The sequence below is a fragment of the Panthera pardus genome, unplaced genomic scaffold (genome assembly GCF_024362965.1).
Source record: "Panthera pardus isolate Hobbes unplaced genomic scaffold, ASM2436296v1 HiC_scaffold_11, whole genome shotgun sequence".
NCBI classification, from domain to species: domain Eukaryota; kingdom Metazoa; phylum Chordata; class Mammalia; order Carnivora; family Felidae; genus Panthera; species Panthera pardus.
In genome coordinates this window covers 19047510-19068232 of record NW_026526666.1, presented here as the reverse complement: position 1 = coordinate 19068232, position 20723 = coordinate 19047510, and the positions used below count along the sequence as shown (strand labels likewise).

Sequence of the window (20723 nt, the reverse complement as noted above, 5' to 3'; positions counted from 1 at the left end):
TCAACTGGGCCAACCTTGCTCTTCAAGAACACAAGTCTCACCACCTACTTAGTTTATGGACTATAAAGAGCTACACAGTCAGCCTTCTAGGGGAAAATGAAGTAATTTCAGTCCTATTTCAATCTGTTAGCAGGTACATCTATTCAATTTTTCTTTTTTTTTTCACTTTTACACTACTTTTCTTTTTCTTCAATACAGAAAGAGAAAAAATTCATTTTTATATTCAATTTCTATTAAAAACTTTTTCTTTATTTTTTCTTAATTTTTTGTGCTTTTATGTAATTTTTTCAAATTCTATTTTACTTCTATCATTTTATCGTAGTCTACTACAGTGTATTCACTCTTTCAAATTTTCAAACGATTTCCATTTTTTCTCTTTTTTCTCTTTTTCTTTTCTATTCTTTTTCTTGAATATAGAACAAGAAAATATTCATTTTTATTTTTAATTTATATTAAAAATATTTTCCTTTAATTTTTTCTACTATATTCTTTACTTTTGTATAAATTTTTTCAAATTCTATTTTACTTCAATCATCTCATTTTAATCCCCTTCAGTGTATTCATTTTTTGAATTCTCAACCGATTTCCTTTTTTTTTCTTTCCCCCCTTTTTTTTTCTCTAATATGTCAAACCACTGTCAACACCCAGACAAAAACACACCTAGGATCTAGCATCATTTATTACATTTGTGTGTGTGTGTGTGTTGAATTTTTTAATTTTATTATTTTTTTAATTTTAATTTTTTAATTTTAATTTTTTCTACTTCATTAATTCCTTTTCTCCTTTCAAAATGATGAAACGAAGGAATTCACCCCAAAAGAAAGAGCACGAAGAAATAACAGCCAGGGATTTAACCACCACAGATACAAGCAAGATGTCTGAACCAGAATTTAGAATCACGATAGTAAGAATACTAGCTGGAGTCAAAAATAGATTAGAATCCCTTTCTGCAGAGATACAAGAAGTAAAAAATAGCCAGAATGAAATAAAAAATGCTATAACTGAACTGCAATCACGGATGGATGCAGCGGCAGCAAGGATGGATGAGGCAGAACAGAGAATCAGTGATATAGAGGACAAACTTATAGAGAATAATGAAGCAGAAAACAAGAGGGAGATCAAGGCAAAAGAGCACGAATTAAGAATTAGAGAAATCAGTGACTCATTAAAAAGGAACAACATCAAAATCATAGGGATCCTAGAAGAGAAAGAGAGAAAAACAGGGGTAGAAGGGTTATGTGAGCAAATCATGACAGAAAAGTTTCCAAACCTGGGGAAAGACACAGACATCAAAATCCAGGAAGCACAGAGGACCCCCATTAGATTCAACAAAAACTGACCATCAACAAGGCATATCATAGTCCAATTCATAAAATACTCAGGCAAGGAGAGAATCATGAAAGCAACAAGGGAAAAAAGTCCCTAACATACAAGGTAAGACAGATCAGGTTTGCAGCAGACTTATCCACAGAAACTTGGCAGGCCAGAGGAGTGGCAGGATATATTCCATGTGCTGAATCATAAAAATATGCAACCAAGAATTCTTTATCCAGCAAGGCTGTCATTCAAAATAGAAGGAGAGATAAAAAGTTTCCCAGACAAACAAAAATTAAAGGAGTTTGTGACCACTAAACCAGCCCTACAAGAAATGTTAAGGGGGACTCTCTGAATATTCACATATATAGATGGAGAACCATCTATCATGCTAATGGTCAACAAAAGAAAGCTGGAGTAGCCATACTTATATCAGACAATCTAGACTTTAAAATAAAGACTGTATCAAGAGATGCAGAAGGGCACTATATCATAATCAAGGGGTCTATCCACCAAGAAGACCTAACAATTGTAAATATTTATGGGCCAAATGTGGAGGCACCCAAATATATAAAACAATTAATCACAAACATAAAGAAACTCATTGACAGTAATACCATAATAGCAGGAGACTTCAACACCCCACTCACAGCAAGGGACAGATCACCTAATCAAAAAATCAACAAGCAAACAATGGCTTTGAATGACACACTGGACCAGATGGACTTAACAGATATATTCAGAACATTTCATCCTAAAGCAGCAGAATATACATTCTTCTCCAGTGCACATGGAATGTTCTCCAAAATAGACCATATACTGGGACACAAATCAGCCCTCAACAAGTACAAGAAGATCGAGATAATACCATGCATATTTTCAGACCACAATGCTATGAAACTCAAAATCAACCACAAGAAAAAATTTGGAAAGGTAACAAATACTTGGAGACTGAAGAACATCCTACTAAAGAATGAATGGGTTAACCAATCAGTTAAAGAGGAATTTAAAAGTTATATGGAAGTCAATGAAAATGATAACACCACAACCCAAAACCTCTGGGATGCAGCAAATGCGGTCATAAGAGGAAAATATATAGCAATCCAGGCCTTCCTAAAGAAGGAAGAAAGATCTTGGATACACAACCTAACCTTATGCCTTAAGGAGCTGGAGAAAGAACAGCAAATAAAATCTAAAACCAGCAGAAGACAGGAAATAATAAAGATTAGAGCAGAAATTAATGCTATCAAAACCAAACCAAACCAAACCAAACAAAACAAAACAAAACAAAAAAACAGTAGAACAGTAGAACAGGTTAATGAAACCAGAAGCTGGTTCTTTGAAAGAAGTAACAAAATTGATAAACCACTAGTCAGTTTGATCAAAAAGAAAAAGGAAAGGATCCAAATAAATAAAATCAAGAATGAGAGAGGAGAGATAACAATGAACACGGCAGAAATACAAACAATAATAAGAGACTATTATGAGCAATTATATATATGCCAATAAAATGGGCCATGTGGAAGAAATGGACAAATTCCTAGAAACATATACACTACCAAAACTGAAACAAGAAGAAATGGAAAATTTGAACAGACCCATAACCAGTAAGGAAATTGAATTAGTAATCAAAAATCTGCCAAAACACAAGAGTCCAAGGCCAGATGGCTTTCCAGGGGAATTCTACCAAACAATTAAGGATGAGTTAACACCTATTCTCTTGAAGCTGTTCCAAAAAATAGAAATGGAAGGAAAACTTCCAAACTCTTTCTGTGATGCCAGCATTACCTTGAATCCAAAACCAGACAGAGACCCCACTGAAAAGGAGAACTATAGACCAATTACCCTGATGAACATGGATGCAAAAGTCCTCAACAAGGTATTAGCCAACCAACTCCAACAATACATTTAAAAAATCATTCACCACAACCAAGTGGGATTTATACCTGGGATGCAGGGCTGGTTCAATATCTGCAAAACAATTAACATGATTCATCACATCAATAAAAGAAAGGAAAAGAACCATATGATCCTCTCAATAGATGCAGAGAAAGCATTTGACAAAATACAACATCCTTTCTTGATAAAAACCCTCAAGAAAGTAGGGATAGAAGGAGCATACCTCAAGATCATGAGCCATATATGAAGGACCCAACACGAATATCATCCTCAAAGGGGAAAAACTGACAGCTTTCCCCCTAAGGTCAGGAACAAGGCAGGGATGCCCACTCTCCCACTGTTATTCAACTCAGTATTGGAAGTCTTAGCCTCTGCAATCAGACAACACAAAGAAATAAAAGGCATCCAAATCAGCCAGGAGGAGGTCAAACTTTCACTCTTCGCAAATGACATGATACTCTATATGGAAAACCCAAAAGATTCCACAAAAAACTGCTAGAATTGAAATCATGAATTCAGCAATGTTGCAGGATATAAAATCAATGCACAGAAATCGGTTGCATTCCTATACACCAACAATGAAGTGACAGAAAGGGAAAGCAAGTAATTGATCCCATTCACAGTTGCACAAAATAACCATAAAATACCTAGGAATAAACCTAACCAAAGAGGTGGAAAATCTATATGCTGAAAACTATAGACAGCTTATGAAAGAAATTGAAGACACCAAAAAATGGAAAAAGATTCCATGCTCCTGGATAGGGAGAACAAATATTGTTAAAATGTTGATACTACCCAAAGCAATCTACATATTCAATGCAATCTCTATCAAAATAACACCATCATTCTTCACTGGGCTAGAACAAATAATCCTAAAAATGTGTGGAACCAGAAAAGATCCCGAATAGCCAAAGCAATCTTGAAAAAGAAAACCAAAGCAGGAGGCATCACAATCCCAGACTTCAAGCTGTACTAGAAAGCTGTAATCAAAACAGTATGGTACTGGCACATGAACATTCAGATCAATGGAACAGAGTAGAGAACCCAGAAATTGACCCACAAAAGTATGGGCAGCTAATTTCTGACAAAGCAGGAAAGAATATCCAATGGAATAAAGACAGTCTCTTCAGCAAGTGGTGCTGGGAAAACTGGACAGAGACATGCGGAAGAATGAACCTGGACAACTTTCTTGAACCTTGCACAAAAACTAAAAATGGATGAAAGACCTAAATGTAAGACAGGAAGCCATCAAAATCCTTGAGGAGAAAGCAGGCAAAAACCTGTTTGATCTTGGCCACAGAAACTTCTTACTCAACATATCTCCGGGGGCAAGGGAAACAAAAGCAAAAATGAACTATTGGGACCTCATCAAAATAAAAAGCTTCTGCACAGCGAAGGAAACAATCAGCAAAACTAAAAGGCAACCCACAGAATGGGAGAAGATATTTGCAAATGACATATCAGATAAAGGGTTAGTATCCAAAATCTATAAAAAACCTATCAAACTCAACATCCAAAAAACAAAAAATCCAGTGAAGAAATGGGCAAAAGACATGAATAGACACTTCTCCAAAGAAGACATCCAGATGGCCAACTGACACATGAAATAATGCTCAACATCACTCATCATCAGGCAAATGCAAATCAAAACCACAATGAGATACCACCTTATACCTGTCAGAATGACTAACATTAACAACTAAGGCAACAACAGATGTTGGAAAGGATGCAGAGAAAGAGGATCTCTTTTGCATTGCTGGTGGGAATGCAAGCTGGTGCAGCCACTCTGGAAAAGAGTATGAAGCTTCCTCAAAAAACTAAAAATAGAACTACCCTACGACCCAACAATTGCACTAGTAGGTATTTATCCAAGGGATACAGGTATGCTGTTTCGAAGGGACACATGCACCCCCCTGTTTATAGCAGCACTATCAACAGTAGCCAAAGTATGGAAAGAGCCCAAATGTCCATCGAATGGATGAATGGATAAAGAAGATGTGGTATATATATATACAATGGAGTATTACTCAGCAATCAGAAAGAATGAAATCTTGCCATTTGCAACTCCAAGGATGGAACTGGAGGGTATTATGTTAAGTGAAATTAGTCAGAGAAAGATAAAAATCATATTACTTCAATCATGTGAGGAGTTTAAGAGACAAAACAGATGAACATAAGGAAAGGGAAACAAAAATAATATAAAAACAGGGAGGGGGAAAAAACAGAAGAAACTCATAAATATGGAGAACAAACTGAGGGTTGCTGGAGGAGCTGTGGGAGGGTGGATGGGCTAAACGGGTAAGGGGCACTAAGGAATCTACTCCTGAAATCATTGTTGCACCATATAGTAACTAATTTGGATGTAAATTTAAAAATAAATAAATAAATAAATAAATAAATAAATAAATAAACAAACTAGTAAAAAAATTTTAAAAAGTATTTAAAAATATAAAATAAATAAATAATAAAAATAAAAAATAATATCTAAAAGCACTATGTCCTTAAATTTTCAACTTTTTTCAACATCTTTTATAGTTCATGTGAGCACCACCCATGTTTCCCCAGAGTTAGAATTCTCTTGATTCCTGCTATCCATTTCTCCTGACCACTTTGGGAAATCTACTTACAAAAGAATAGAAGACTGAACAGGTTTCCAACTCTAAAGGTCCATCAGATATCATCCAGGAAGTTCCCTGACAGCTTATGCAATCAAATGAGTTTGAATCTGTATTTTCATGTTCACATTTCCATTATTATTCTATAGCATAAACAGACATTAATACACTATCATTGGCATTTTCCCCTTTCAATAATTTCTTTTTGTATTGCAGAACTGTAAGTTAAATACAGCAACTGTGATGTGAGTTATTTAGTAAAAGTTTTGTTAACTAAAATTTAAATTAAAAAAATAAATAAAATAATTACACAGGTTTAAAAAAGTTTCAAAAACTAATATTTTAATGTCTGTCTTCTGATACTATTTCTACATTTATATCAACACATATACGCTACATACCAACATTGTATTGCAAACAAACATGAAGTATTAGAAAATAAAACATATTGACCTAAATTTTCCCATATTAAAAAACATAGGTTTGGAAGTTCATCTTTAAGTGACTATGTGGCACAAATAATGTCAACAGAAATTACATAAATTTCCTATGTCCCAACATAGGTCTTTGTACCTGAAATGATCAGATTTTTTTTTCTGTATTCTATAATATAATATTTGTACTATAAAATGGGATAAGTAACTGTTTGAATACATTAATAAATTGTAAGCTTCTAAGATTTTGGTTGTAGAGCTTACACTTAAATATGCCTGGGTATGGGAAGTGTTTAGAGTTCCTTTTATCCCCAAGAGATTCTATAATAAACTTAAATGTTTTGTCATTTTAAACCTATATTTAGAGAGAGTATATATCCCTACAGAAAAAAAAATGAATAAAATTAATATAAGTATCTCAAGGCTCAAGTTTTTGTTGGGCTTCTTGGAAAAACTGTATCATTGCTATTCAAACAAGGAATAACATTAAATTGATAATGACATGAACAAAGACACATATAAAAGAGTAGCCTGTAGTTTTAGGAATTTTGAAGTTAATTTCATCAAAACCAGGCACCTAAAAAGACTAATGGTAATACCATTTCAGAAAACAGAAACCCAAAAATCAAATGTAAATGTACTTCCTTACAATCTCACGAAAATACCAGCTTAAAAAATCAGTTACACAGTGAAATTCGAAATTGGATAGGCCAGGGTAAAAGAAATACATAGTGAAATATTCTGAAGAAGAAGTAATGGAAAAAGTGTGACTCCCATCACAATCCATTGTACCCACATCCCACTATGGACTGTTCATTCTAATTCTGGCCTACTCGGTGGTTGAAAGAAATGCATAAATCGCAGGATCCTAGCCTCGATTTAGCACTGATTCGAAATAACAAATAAATTTGCTTTGAATAACAGAATGTATGTGCATTTCCTTAACAACATTTAATATATTTATATGTAGTGTCTTTTAGGTCTTCACCTGCAAATATCACCCATCTACTTTCTAAGTAACCACAAGTCCCACATTATTGCTCTGTTAAACCAGGGAAACAAAATACAAACTTCCATTACCATTTGATGCAATTATAGTCTCTTAAAACAACTGGATCAATGTGCATGGTGTCCATCAAATAAGTAAAATGATTTACCAAGCGGATTTTTTTAATTTTAATTTTTTCTTTTATTTGAGAGAGATAGTGTGTGCATGAGCAGGGGAGAGGAGTGGAGAGGAAGAGAGAGAGAGAGAGAGAGAGAGAGAGAGAGAGACAAAGAGAGAGGGAGAGAGAGAGAGAATCCTAAGCAGCCACCACGCTCAGCACAGAACCCAACAACATGCTTGATCCCATGATCCTGGGATCATGACCTAAGCAGAAATCAAGAGTCAGCCACTCAACTGACTGAGCCACCCAGGAGCCCCTACCAAGTGGAATTGAAGTGTCACATTGACTATGTCTAAAAATATGTAAAATAAAATAAAAAACTATGGAAATTATTTGGATAAGAATGGCTTAGATGCTACCCAAACACTTTAAGACAACATTTGTACTCCTTATACTCCAAAAATAACTAATTCTACATTTTGTATAGGGTCTTAAAATAAAATCTCTACCTTTAATTTAAATAAGTCATTACTTTTTATAAATGACAAATAGACTCATATGAGAAAAATAAATCGGTAAATGAAGGTTGAGGAGGCATGGATGTTAATATCAAGTAAGAAAGGTAGAAAGGCCTCAATTAGATGATGTCTGAGCAAAGTCTAGCAAGGCCAAAGAGGCTCCTCTGTCCTGATATTTTGACAGAAGAGCATTCTAAGCAAAAGGAATAACAAGTACAAAGAACCTGATGTAGGAGTTGCCCCAAATGGGAGGAGTTGGAGGAAATGCAAGGAGACAATTATGTCTTCAGCAAAGAAAATAAAAGCAGTCAGAGAAGTAAGGGTGAAGCAGGTTGGAGGCAGGTTGTATCGGTCCTGGGGATGTTCACGGAGTTTAGATTTTATTCCAAGTTAAGATGGAAACCGACTGGAAGTTAAGGGGAAGAGAGGAATAACCTGAATGAGTTCATTTTCCAGACCACTGTGGCTGTTGTGTTGAGAACCGACCACAGAGGGCACTACAGTGGAACAAACTGTGTAGAGAGCAGACAGGAAGCAACTTGCCACTCTCGAGGTGTAAAATTTTGTCAATTTTGCTGTTTTGGACTGAGAGATGAAGTACTGGGTCAGATGCTGGATATACTCTGAAAAGATAGCAGACAGGGTTGCTGATGGGTTGGATACTGGAGTAGGAGAGAACAAGAGTCAAAGCTACTCAAGCATTTTAGTTTGAACATCATGACTGATTGTTTTGCCATTAGCTAACGTGGGAAAGATGGTGAGAGGAATGGGTTTCAGGAGTTCTGCAATTCAGTTTGGGGCATGCTAATTTTGAGATGACTTAATACATTCCACTGGAAATGGCTAAATAGGCAGTTGGGTATATGAGTCTAGAATTTAGGGAAAATATCTGGGGTAGAAATAAAACTTTGGGGGTGACAGCCTATTAACTTTATTTAAACTGTAATTAATTAATGACACTTATTTTATTTTTTTTTAATTTTTTTAACGTTTATTTATTTTTGAGACAGAGAGAGGACAGAGTATGAACGGGGGAGGGTCAGAGAGAGGGAGACACAGAATCGGAAGCAGGCTCCAGGCTCTGAGCTGAAATGACACTTATTTTAAAACTCTATTTGATATAACTTTCTGTGAAAGAAATCATTATGACTTAAAAAATGCTTATAATAGGGGCACTTGGGTGGCTCAGTTGGTTAAGCATCGAACTTCAGCTCAGGTCATGATCTTGCAGTCCATGAGTTCGAGCCCCATGTCGGGCCCTGTGCTAACAGTTCAGAGCCTGGAGCCTGCTTCAGATTCTGTGTCCCCCTCTCTCTCTGCTCCTCCCCTACTCATGGTCTAACTCTCTCTGTCTCTCAAAAGTAAATAAACATTAAAAATTGTTTTGAATGCTTATATTAAATATCTTATCCTCTCAATCTAAATAGAGATCTTGGTCCAATATATGAATCCTCAAAGACAACAACACCAACAACAACAAAAAACTACTTATAATTTATGTCCTAAAACATGCTATAATTTGGATAATAACAAGAATGATCACATTTAAGGTTTAAAAATGTCAGGCTCATCTTTGTCTTTTAACAAATTTTCTAAATATGTACACACATTTTGTTTAATGTATCCCCTTATAAAATAGGAAGATAATTCATTCATATATCTTTCAAGTTCATAATGGCCATAACTCTGTATCAAGTGTGACTGTACTAATTATCTTGGAGAACTTCAGGTGACTTTACAGTGAGCTGGCTATTCCAGAAATAGCATCAAGGCCCCAGTTCTCAGGTTGTCAGAAGACCCACTGGTTGCAGCCAAGTGGAACCAGCTAATATTGATAAATATCAAAGTATATACTGGCTTTGCCAACTTAGCCACCTCCTTGTATTTTTTTAATTAGTCACATGATTCTGTGCTATGCAGAAAAATCTATCCATACGGTCTTCTGTTATGTGGCCCTAGTCCATTGTCCTAACCACAGCACTCTCCTGATAACACACACGCCCCATGAGAATAGACACTGGCATGCTATCCTTGTAGTCAGGGCACTTAACACTGATTGCACATAGGAGTCATTTAATTTTCACGGTTATTGAACACCTTAACCCTGAACTTTCTTGTATCATAAAAAGCTTCTATGAAAATTGAAAGCAGAAATAATATACAACTCTGAGGATGGCAAAGGAAAGAAGAAATGCCAGCTGAGAGGGTGATACTTAAAAAGTTTGGCATTTCTGATTTACAGTGGCCAAACTGATTAAAATGTTTATTATAAAACTAAAATAAAAGTTTCAATACAAGCATTTGACTTTAATGTTGAGAAAAGCAATATTTGCTAGTATTTAGTTTATTACATGCTATGGAGAGGAGGATTAGAAAAAAGCATTATCTATATTACAATTAGCTGATCTATCAAATCAGTTTTTGCAGAGTCATTATTGTTGGGTAATTGAATATTTATCAAATGATCTGTACATAGCAGATAGATAACCTTTTACTTGACTTCCAGTACCCTGTTATACAAGCCAGACACATTCCCATTTTTGTGTGTATTTAATTTCTTGTTACAGAAGATCCATAAGCCCTTGGATGTGCATCAAAATTATCTGTGGAGCTTTATAAAACACCTATGTTTGGAATCCATACAAAATAAATCAAAATCCACAGGGATGGGACTACAAGTGATTGTGATTATCAAGCCCTGTCTTCTTGACTTTAGTAAAATCCCTTGCTTGTGAGGTCATTAATTCATATGATAAACATTTATTGGCCATCTATTATGCTCCAGGTTTAATGCTAGAAGCCAGAGTTTCTTACATAGATGAAAAAGATTCATTCCCTGTTTTCATTTTATCATCAAAAATATTCCGTGATTAGCATTCAACTTTGGAGTAAGTGTAATGGTGTAGCATGCTTTAGGATGCTTTGCAAGGCCAACTACCTCAGTCTGCATGGTGGAGGAGAGTTATTTCTTTAAGAGATAATTTCTAAATCCTAAGCAAAAAGCAATGGTAAGCAGTCTGGGAGAGTATGTAAGGTGGAAATCATAGCTTGCTTGGAGGCAAAACAGAGACTGACATTTTCAGGAAACCACAACAATATCAGCACTAATCTGTTCAATATACTTTTGTAGACACTGGCAATAATTAATATATATAACCTTATGTATATCTATCTCAGGTTGTTAGTTAGGCTATTAAAGAGCAATTCATTAGAGCCTGACCAACACTTTTCACTTCATTCAACAAAGATTTATCAGATGCTAACTGTGACAGGCTCTGTTCTGTGTGCTTGGGACACACTAAATAAAATAGACAAAGACACCTATCCTAATGATTTTAGGACTATGGAATGGATAAGAACAGAATACAAAAAATATATAATATTCTTCCAAATTATCCAAAATCTATTGTATCCAAATAGATGTAACCACTATTAATCTTACTAGGCACTTGAAACTTTATATACTCCTTGCTTAAAGATGATACACATAATATAATAATTATAATACATGCATAATATGCAAATTACTTTCTAACCTGAAGAATGAGTGAACTAAAATAATCATGAAGCAATAAATAAATAGGCTATTCTTTACAATAGTTACTAAGCAAAATCAGAAATTCCTAATAGCATACAAAACCGAGATAAAAGTTTCAAAATAAACATATGACAAGAATTTTCCCAATTATTACCTTAACAGATTGATACCACTCTTGGATTAAACTGTTTTGTTCACCAGCAAACAGTGAAATGATGATTTACATTGATGTCAAAGCAACAGTACCACTTCATATGGTGTTTCTATCAGAAAGGAAACTACAATTTTAGAGGTATTCTAGTGAATCAGTAACTTCAAATATGTAGAAGCAACCTTGGAAAGAATGTGGAAAAGTGTTCTTCAAATAAGGAAAGCTAGAGAGACATCCCAAGTCTTTGACTTACAGAGAAGTAAAGAAAGAGAAGATCTAATTACTGCTGACACGACATGAGGAAGTCACTTCACACCACTGTAATTTAACTAGATTTAACCTTGTTCCAGTCCACTGGGCAATGTAAGAAAGATAATTAATAATCTAAATAGTGACAATATTACATACTGTGCATTCTGGCATCTTGGCAGACACTGGGGACAGAAATAAAACTAAATCATAGTCATTACCCCTCAGCAACTCCTTACAGAAGGCTAACATATAAATGAGTAATTTTTAAAATAATGACCTTCTTTTGCAAATTATGTATCTTTTAGTTACATTCTTCCAGTCGATTACACTCCAAACAGCTTTTAGATAATCAGATCTGACACTTGTATAGTGAAGGTAATAAGCATACTACCATATACGTGTGTCCACGTATACTACCATATATGTGGAATAAGACCTGTTGTTCCTTGTGAGGAAGCAATTTGTAAGTGTCCTTATTACTTAATGAAACCAAGCCAACCACAATCTGAACCTTGAATGCTAACAGACACAGCTGTCAACTTCTCCTTAAATAAGTCAAAGGAAGCAAAGTAACATTTGCTGGTTTCCAGCAACAGCCCTTTTTGTTCTCCACCATCATTAGGGCTTAGGTTTATTCTTGAAAGAGTGGTATGGCCTCCACCACTGAACTTTAATGCAGGCTGAAGAGCTACCTGAATTATAACATCACTTTATGCCAAATCCTCTTTATATTCCTCCTTGGTGGCAAATTATGCACACAATTGCCATGACGCTTACTGTCGTGCAGCTGCATGATTTTGTGCATTAATATTAGGCCCCTGGGCACTATAACCATAAGTCAGGGATGCTGTGTGCAAACATTAGAACACACCATGAAGTAAGCATGGACAAATGATCAAAAAAAAAGCACGGGCTCTGGAGCAAGACTGTCTAGGTTCACATCCTGGGTCTATCACATAGGAGCTGTGTGACATCCGGCACGATAATTAACTTCTCTGTTTTTCAGTTCCTTCATGGATAAAATGGATATTTTAATATTAGCTTACTTCCAGGGCAATTATCAAAAAGAAATGAGATTCTATATGAAATGTACTGACAACAGGACCTGGTATGTAATAAGCATGCATTTAGTGTTACGTGGAGATATCAAATCTGATCTAAATCTTGAAGTAGAAGACATTTGCTAGGTGGAGGAGAAAAGAACAGATATTCCAGGGAAGGAGAATAGCACATTCTAAGCCAGAGGAGAATAAAGGCAAGAGATTTAAGATGGCTGAAGTGCAGGGTAAATGGGGGCAGGTTTGTGGCAGGTGGGAAATGGCTATTCATGAGCCTGGACGTACAGAGGGGTCCCATCGTGAAGGGCGCTCTATATCATGCCAAACCATTTGGACAACACATTTATCTTCAAAACCAGTGAAATATTTTGAAGACTCATCAGCATTCAAAAAGAAGAGTGACAGCTCATAGGTTGTGCACCACTGTCAGACTCAATGAGAGAGGTCAGAGAAAATACCACTTGAATACACACGGCTCTTCTTTCTCTTCAGAGCTAAGAGCATGAAGTGCAAAAGTGCTTTAGAGTTTCTTATTAGCTTTGTCAGGAATTGCAACCACTGCTCTTTCTGGCAGTCATCCTTTGGGAAGTTGTTTGTGAACAGCTGAGTGAGGAAGGAAAGCCAACCACCTCACACAGTGGAAGGTTCACGCCTGTAAGCCCGGATGCCAGTTTACCAGTCAGACAGAGGAAGGAAGCTTCCACTGACACTCTATGCGCTCAAGTTCTATGAATAGGGACCTTCATTTGCCTGTACAGTACAGGGCCATTCAAGAGCAATTAAATTTGTTTAAAATAAGAAAGAAATGCTTTTTAAGGAAAAAAAGAAGGTTTGAAGGGATTGTAAAAGTTGATTGTGCTAAAGCACTTTTACACAGGTTTGTTTTAGTTCTCAATTGTCAAGTCGTATTTAAGCTGGTCTCTTACTCTGAAATATGATAACCTTTCTTTTCTCTGAGTTCTTTCTCCTAAATTAATAGCACTGTCTCTAATTCCATGCGCAGCAAGCAAAGAGTTTATTTTACCAGATAACAGTAGGTCTGGTGATCAGCCAATGTCTAAAGAACCACTAGCCAAGTCAGTAGTAGGCCAAAGACTGCAACCGATAGATACTACTCGCTAAATCACTTTAAAATCAACTTTCATCTTTACCGGCTAGTATTATTCAGGTTGAGTTTGGAGACAACGGAAAATAGGGGGGAAAAGCCTATAAAAATAAAATCACATTAGGGTTTTGCAAGAAAAAGAAATACATATGTCAGACGCATTATAATAAAGAAGGCTAAAACTAAACTTTATGAAAAAAACTAAAACTTTATGTTCTGAATTAAACTGCAAGAGATGTTGGAAGAAGAAAGTCCAAATTTTGGAAAGTCATTATAGTATACCAAAAGCTACACTGAAATCTACATTTAAAGTGAGAGAATTTAGGGAACACTGCAACTTTTTTATACCATCTGTGTATACCTCTCTTTCTTCTTTGCTAAGGGACAAAACTTCAATGGTCTAAAACAAAGTTTGGTTTCCTCTCACCACTCCCAACTCAGGTCACATTTCCCCAGTATCAAATGAGGGAAGTGGAGGAGAAAAAGCAGAAATGAGGATCAGCTCTCAGCCCCCACTCTGCAGTTGCCTTGAATTCCTAATGATTACACCAACTGCCTCTAATTATTTCTCCAAAGGTAGGAGGAAAAGAAAAGTATGTTTAGGATACAATAGAATTCTGGCTTTTGAATACCTAAGTATAATCATTAAAAATGATATAAAGTGATGGGGAGAGCTCAGTACTTATAAGAACCCTGTATTCATAAAAATTGTTAGAGTTGATCATGAATATAAATATTTAGCTTCCACAGTATCTTCTTCAGGACGCTAAGGACATGTACTGCTTTTTCCCTAAAGATAGGAAAACTCTTTATTTGATGGAAAAGCTAGCCCTACCATTATTGTTGCCAGCACAACAAATATTGTGGCAACCTTTTAAGAGTGTCTGCTTCTCTGTAGATTAACTGTCCATTTATTCATGAGATATAAGTTGTTTACGTAGTCTCAGATGGTTTAACAATCCAAAAGGAAAATTAATTAGAATTTGCACTAGTAAGTGCTCTCCTATTTTTCCCCAATGTTTGCCACTTGTTCAGAAAAAGATTATTATACAAGCAAGTCATAGCAAGTAATAATCAATTCATTATCTGATTTAGTAATAAAACCCTATATATATATATTTATATATAATATATACATAATATATATATAATATATATACATAATATGTAATACAGCCAATCTATAAGAAACTTGAAAGACACAGAAATTTGACAGTATTTGCAATAAATATAGAGATATATTATTAAATATATTATTTGAAATGCCTGGTCCTCCATTAACAACTTTAGAGTGGATAAAAAACTCACATTCCTAATCCAGCAACGAACGTACACGAAAGATATTTTACAAACTATTATGCTTTCTACTCTGATACCAATAATCTTACAGAATCACATAATCAGGTATATTAACAATACAAATTATCAAAAATTACCTTCCTCCAAACTTAAGAAACTGAGAAATTTTTAAATGCATTCTATAACTCAATTTCCTATCTGATTTTCTTCAATTTCTTTAATTGAATCCACCTTCTCACTAAATCTAAACTCCAATATGTTCGTTTAAGCAATATTTGGTCGTTCCATAAAGTCTCAGATCACTGTTATTTTGAGATATTTTTGTCACTATTGCTGACCTTCACTCTACTTAGAAAAACACTGAATATTATAAAATGGTTTTTTTTATTTTTTATGAGAAAGAGCATTCAGCTAATAACTTTTCTATGATTTAGTTTCCTCATTAGTAAAGCAAGAAGGGAGTAAAGAGAAACAATCTCTACAGCAATGTCTATCTCTAGCATTCTCTTTTAAAAAATCTTATCTAAACACCTTTTCTTCCCTTGAAAAATTCATCTTTTTATGACACACTCTCAACCAAGCTTGATTTGAGTTCATTCATTATCAGTAAATACACAATGCTTCAATAAATTAAGCAGAGTGAAGAGAGTTTTTTCAGAAAAAAAGCAAATTTCTAGAAAAGAAAGGTGACTACTTAGTTTAGGGAGTTTTTTGTTTGTTATTGGGGGTTTCTTTTGGTCAGATATCCTACCCAAAAATCTGAAAAGAGATTCATGTTTGCCTTGCTATATTTTAGGGATAACTTAACTTGAATAATATGCTCCTTCTATGTTACTCACCCTGAAGTGAACATAGAACCCAAAAAATTAATTAAATAAATTGTAAGCAATCATACTACCTAGGTGTATATATTTCTCATTTGCACTTCACAATTGTCTTAACAAATATGAAAATACCTCTTACAGAGTAATTTTTATAAAGTAGAGACTCAGGTGTTTATTATGAAGTAAATTGTCACTTAAGAGATTAACAAACTTAATTTCAAAACTAATAGACAATTTTGTGATGGTGTCCATGTTTAATTGAATATATATGTGCCCCTTAATCTGTGTAAAACAAGCAGGAAGATGCTTCTCATAAGACACCTAATTTTCTTTATTGTTTCTCTATTATAGACTTTGTCAATTTTTATTTAAAAAACAAGAGGAAAGACAATATAAATAATCCTAGCAGGCACTGCATGTGTTGTCAGAAGTATATCTGATCTTTTAACTGATTTCTGATTAAGTAGCCACAGTGGCAAACTTGATCTCTTTACAAAGTTGGATTAGCACATACCCTGGAAGCCAGCACCATTTCACCTGCTGATCCTGGGCACTCAAAACACTCCAGGAAAGCTCACTACCAATTGTTAAATAGCTTTGAAAGTCCTTTATAAAATTAATCAACTTTTTGCAAGGCACAGTATTGGCTTAACCACCAAAGTTTGAATACCATTTTAATTAGTGAAAATGATTCAATTACATACTATTTTTCTCAGTATTCAATTATAGCTTAACCCTTTTTTAAACCCTTAAAACCATCACTCTTAACACAATCACAGCATAGTCACTATAAATTCCAGGTAAATCTCAGGTCCTATCTATGATAAACAATGGCCTAATTGATAAAGAAATCCATAAATTTCTGAGATAAAACATTTATGTCAACCACAGGAAAATATATGAGACATAAAATTGAAGTTGATGCAAGTGAATATATTATAAAAATAACACTCTTATATTAAATCATAATAAATGCTAAAAATCTTTAATAAGCATGTGAAAGATGACCAAGTTAGAAAGTTTGGATTTGCAAAGTAAAATAATATGATTCTGTATGAGATTATAAATTTTCTTTTAATCCATTCACTCCAAAAACTATTCTTTGTAAGGTAGATGCTTTAGGATCCTAACTATACTTTCTTTAGAGTCTAATTTATTGGCAACCCAGAAATTTTTAAGGCTTTAATGTTTTAAATCCAAGAAATGCAAATTTTAGATGAAAATAGGCTGTTTTAAATTACCTTTTGATTTAGCAACCAAATCGCACCATTTCATCTTAGTGACATCAATAAGTTATAGCATATAATACCTTTATTTAGAAACTGGAATGAAATAATATTCATTGTTACTTCAACTGCAAATCTGATGGCTAGTATAAGAACTGGACACTGGGTTTATATTTCCCTTGTGTGATGATTCAGACCAATGTTTTCTTTTTAAACATTAGGATACTATTACTTCCTTTATGAAGTTTATTAAGTGGCAAAATGCCTTCAAGAGTACATTTGTAAATATGTAGCTTCCCACTAGGTAGTAAGCACCTAGCAACTTGATGACACAAATACCAAATCTTACAGTATGACTATACACTCTTGTAACTTTTGAGACATTTCATCAGAAATGACAAATAAAAACAACACATGATCCTTAAACTTTGCTATTTCTCACATTACTTGGTCTTATAATAATAGTAAAGGTTCTTTTTCCACCATTTACTTGACATGGAACTGAAATGTTTATTTAAAAGTGTTTCACATCTGAAGCTAGATTGAAAAGAGCCAATTTATGCAACCCAAGTGTAGAAATTTGATCTTTCTAATATCCTTAGAGCTTTAAGGAAGGCCAAATGTGGAAAATAAGACAGAAATATCTTCAGTGAAATAATCCTTGAATGCCTACAATGGTGTCTCCTGAGTTTATATTTCATCTGTCTTCATTGAAGAAACTCTTGGTTTCTATATTTTTAAATTCAGAGCTGCCATTATGGTACATTTGTCCATATGTGTGTGTAACCAGTTTAAAAAGAAGGAGTATATCTGTTCTTTCTTAATCGAGTGTCCTTTTCCAGAATCACTGTAGTCAAAAGGATTTTAAGAGGCCTATGTGCTGAGGCAGATGCTAAATTCCAAATAAATTCCAAATAAATTCCAAATAAAACCAGCAGAGGGCAGAACAGCGAACAGAAATGACCAACCCAGCTGGTGACCAGGTACCAAAGGTAAAAAGCAAACTTTTGATGGATTCCACTCTCAAAGACTCTATTTATCCTTAAAAATGTTTAAATGAATGCATCAGAATAATTAGCATAACTCGTATCAAAATTTAAGCACAGTCCTAAGGAGGCTCTGGCTGTATTTACCAGTTAAAGTCAAGCAGAAGAATAATCAACCACAGCCTGCCACTCAGGAAGGTGAACACCACTAAGCTTGGGGAAGGAACACAGACCTAGTGTGCCAGAGTTCGGCCTCCGGGAGCGCTAATTCCCATTAAGGAGAGCTCAGATCTTGGCATCTACCAGGGCCAGACTCAGGTTTCTGCTAAAGCCTGCGCGTTTGGGGTTGACAACTTCTTTCTCCCTCGGCCAATCCTCGCCACCCTTCTTCCTACCCCCCACTTCTCTGTGCACTCCTGACAAAGCTTGCTTTTCTACTCTAAGCTGTTGGGGCTCTGTTAACTCCAAAGGCGTTTGCCCGCCAGTCGTGTCTACAGCACCTAACGGACCGCTCCAGCCAGATGCCTTTGCGGGAAAGGGCGGGGGAAGGGGAGGGAGGAGGCGGAGGGGAGGAGTGAAGTCGCTCTCCCTCCTTGGGTACTGACAGGGCTGCAGTCTTCCGAGCAGGTCTGGTCATTGAATATTTGGTGGTGCCACGTAGGAACTTTTCCTTACCTCTCCCCTCCCACCCCATCTCAGGCCCCCTCCTCTTCCCTCCCAATCCCTGTTCCTCCTCTCCCACCCCATTTGCTTGGCGAGTTTCATCATTCTCCAAGAGAACTGCGAGTCCAACCTGCAAGAAGAAGTGGGGGGGGGGGGGGCGCGAGGTGGGGGTCAAAGTGGAGAGGAGTGGACTGAGATTCAGGGATAAGTGTTCCCCCCATCTTCAACCCGTTCTTTACAACCTGCCAATTTTTTTCCCACTTAAAATCTCTCCAAAACGCCACACACACCCACACCCACACCCACACCCACCCACCCACCAACACACACACACGGTGTTCTCAGTCTTCTAGATTCATCACCTCTGCTTTCTCTTACATCCCTAAAAGTAAAAGAGCCTGTTTCTCACTTTGTTCCACACAAAGAACTTTATCAAGGTTCATTTTATACCCTTTCTCTATATTCCAGCTCACCCTTAAAGAGATACTTCCATTAGTTAGAATCTGAAGAAACCAGAAGATGTGTTCCAAGGGCAATCTAGGGACTAGTCCTCAAACAAAAGCTCTGCACAACTGCCCTTGTGTTCAAGGTAATATTTTTCCTCTTTTCAAAGACGCTGGAAAGTGGTGAAGGGCATTTCAGCAGGCTCTGTGCTGACAGATCTTTTTTCCTGCTACCTCTTCTCCCATTACTGTCCCGCCTACATCCATCTCTCTCTCCAGCCTTCACTTCAACCTGGTGGCAGCTACAATCTGGATTTTATTTAGGAGAATTGTTTTTTTGGGGGGGTAGGGCTTGGGAGGGTGGGGGGAGGAATGGCGGGGGAGGAAGGGTGAAGAGGGGGAGGGGCACAGAATGACAAAGACCTACGGCAATCTCCCACCTCCCCAAAACCACTTTTTTCTTACCTCCTCTGACCTCACTAGCCTGGAAGAGGAAAGTCAGTGCGAGGGTTGTTATGGTGAAATTCCAGAGCCACCGTTTCGTTTTCCACCTAGAGGACCACCGCTCCATCTCCGAGCCCCGCACTCAACCGTGAACTCAGCCCTCGAAATTGCGATTGCAGACCAACTTCGTCCCTTCCCAGGTATCGTCGGGGATGTTTGCTACACAGCCATTGAGGAGGGAGAGGGGGGAAAAGTCAAAGGGCTTTTTCTTTAAAATTCGATGGTTGGCCTCCTTCCTGTGTCTCGCCCCCTCCTCTCCCTCTCGGTTGGCCCCGCCGGCCGGGACCCTCCGATCCGTCCTCCGCGGGGCCCTGCCTTCAGACTGAAGGCAGATAAGGGGCTTCAACCGAAAATCTGAGAGGACTGCGTGCCCCTAAAGGCTTCATGCCGTCAGTGGGCCGGACGAGAGGCTCCGGGCAGCCCCCTCCTCCGCCCACTCCCCTCCCGCGCCCCCCTTACCCCGAGCGAAACTGACAAGCCGGTTGAGGGTCAGACCCAATCACACGCCTCTCGGGCGGCCCCGAGCCCGCCCCCCTCTCCTCCAGCCCAAGAATCAGGACTCCTGGCAAGCCCAGCCCACCAACCACCCCCCATCTCCTGTCGCCTCTCCTCCCTCCTCTCCTACCCAAATCCCAGAGAAGAAATGGGAGGGAGTTACGCGGGACGCGTGCTTGGCTCCAGCACTTTGGGAATGAAAGGAATTGCAGGAGAGCCCCGGAGCCCACAGAGTTTTCAAGGAGCTTCTGTATTCAATAAAAACAGCTACTTGTCTACTTGCACCCGTC

General features: G+C 36.8%; 1 protein-coding gene and 1 pseudogene across 10 annotated transcripts in view; both read right to left on the bottom strand.

The window, feature by feature from the left end:
- COL11A1 (collagen type XI alpha 1 chain) overlaps positions 1-20495 on the bottom strand; it is a 218684-nt gene extending 198189 nt beyond the window's left edge. For 8 of the 10 annotated variants that reach the window (XM_053891770.1, XM_053891789.1, XM_053891774.1 and 5 more), the window contains exon 1: positions 19900-20364. In XM_053891770.1, the coding sequence (XP_053747745.1) occupies positions 19900-20005 (106 nt within the window). In that variant the 5' untranslated portion in view covers positions 20006-20364. Of the gene's footprint in view, positions 1-19899; positions 20365-20397 lie in introns of those variants that run through there. The other 2 variants (XM_053891773.1, XM_053891781.1) reach the window with 2 other exon arrangements.
- On the bottom strand, positions 12113-12924 carry LOC128772973 (superoxide dismutase [Mn], mitochondrial-like; annotated as a pseudogene).
- Positions 20496-20723: the final 228 nt, after the last annotated feature.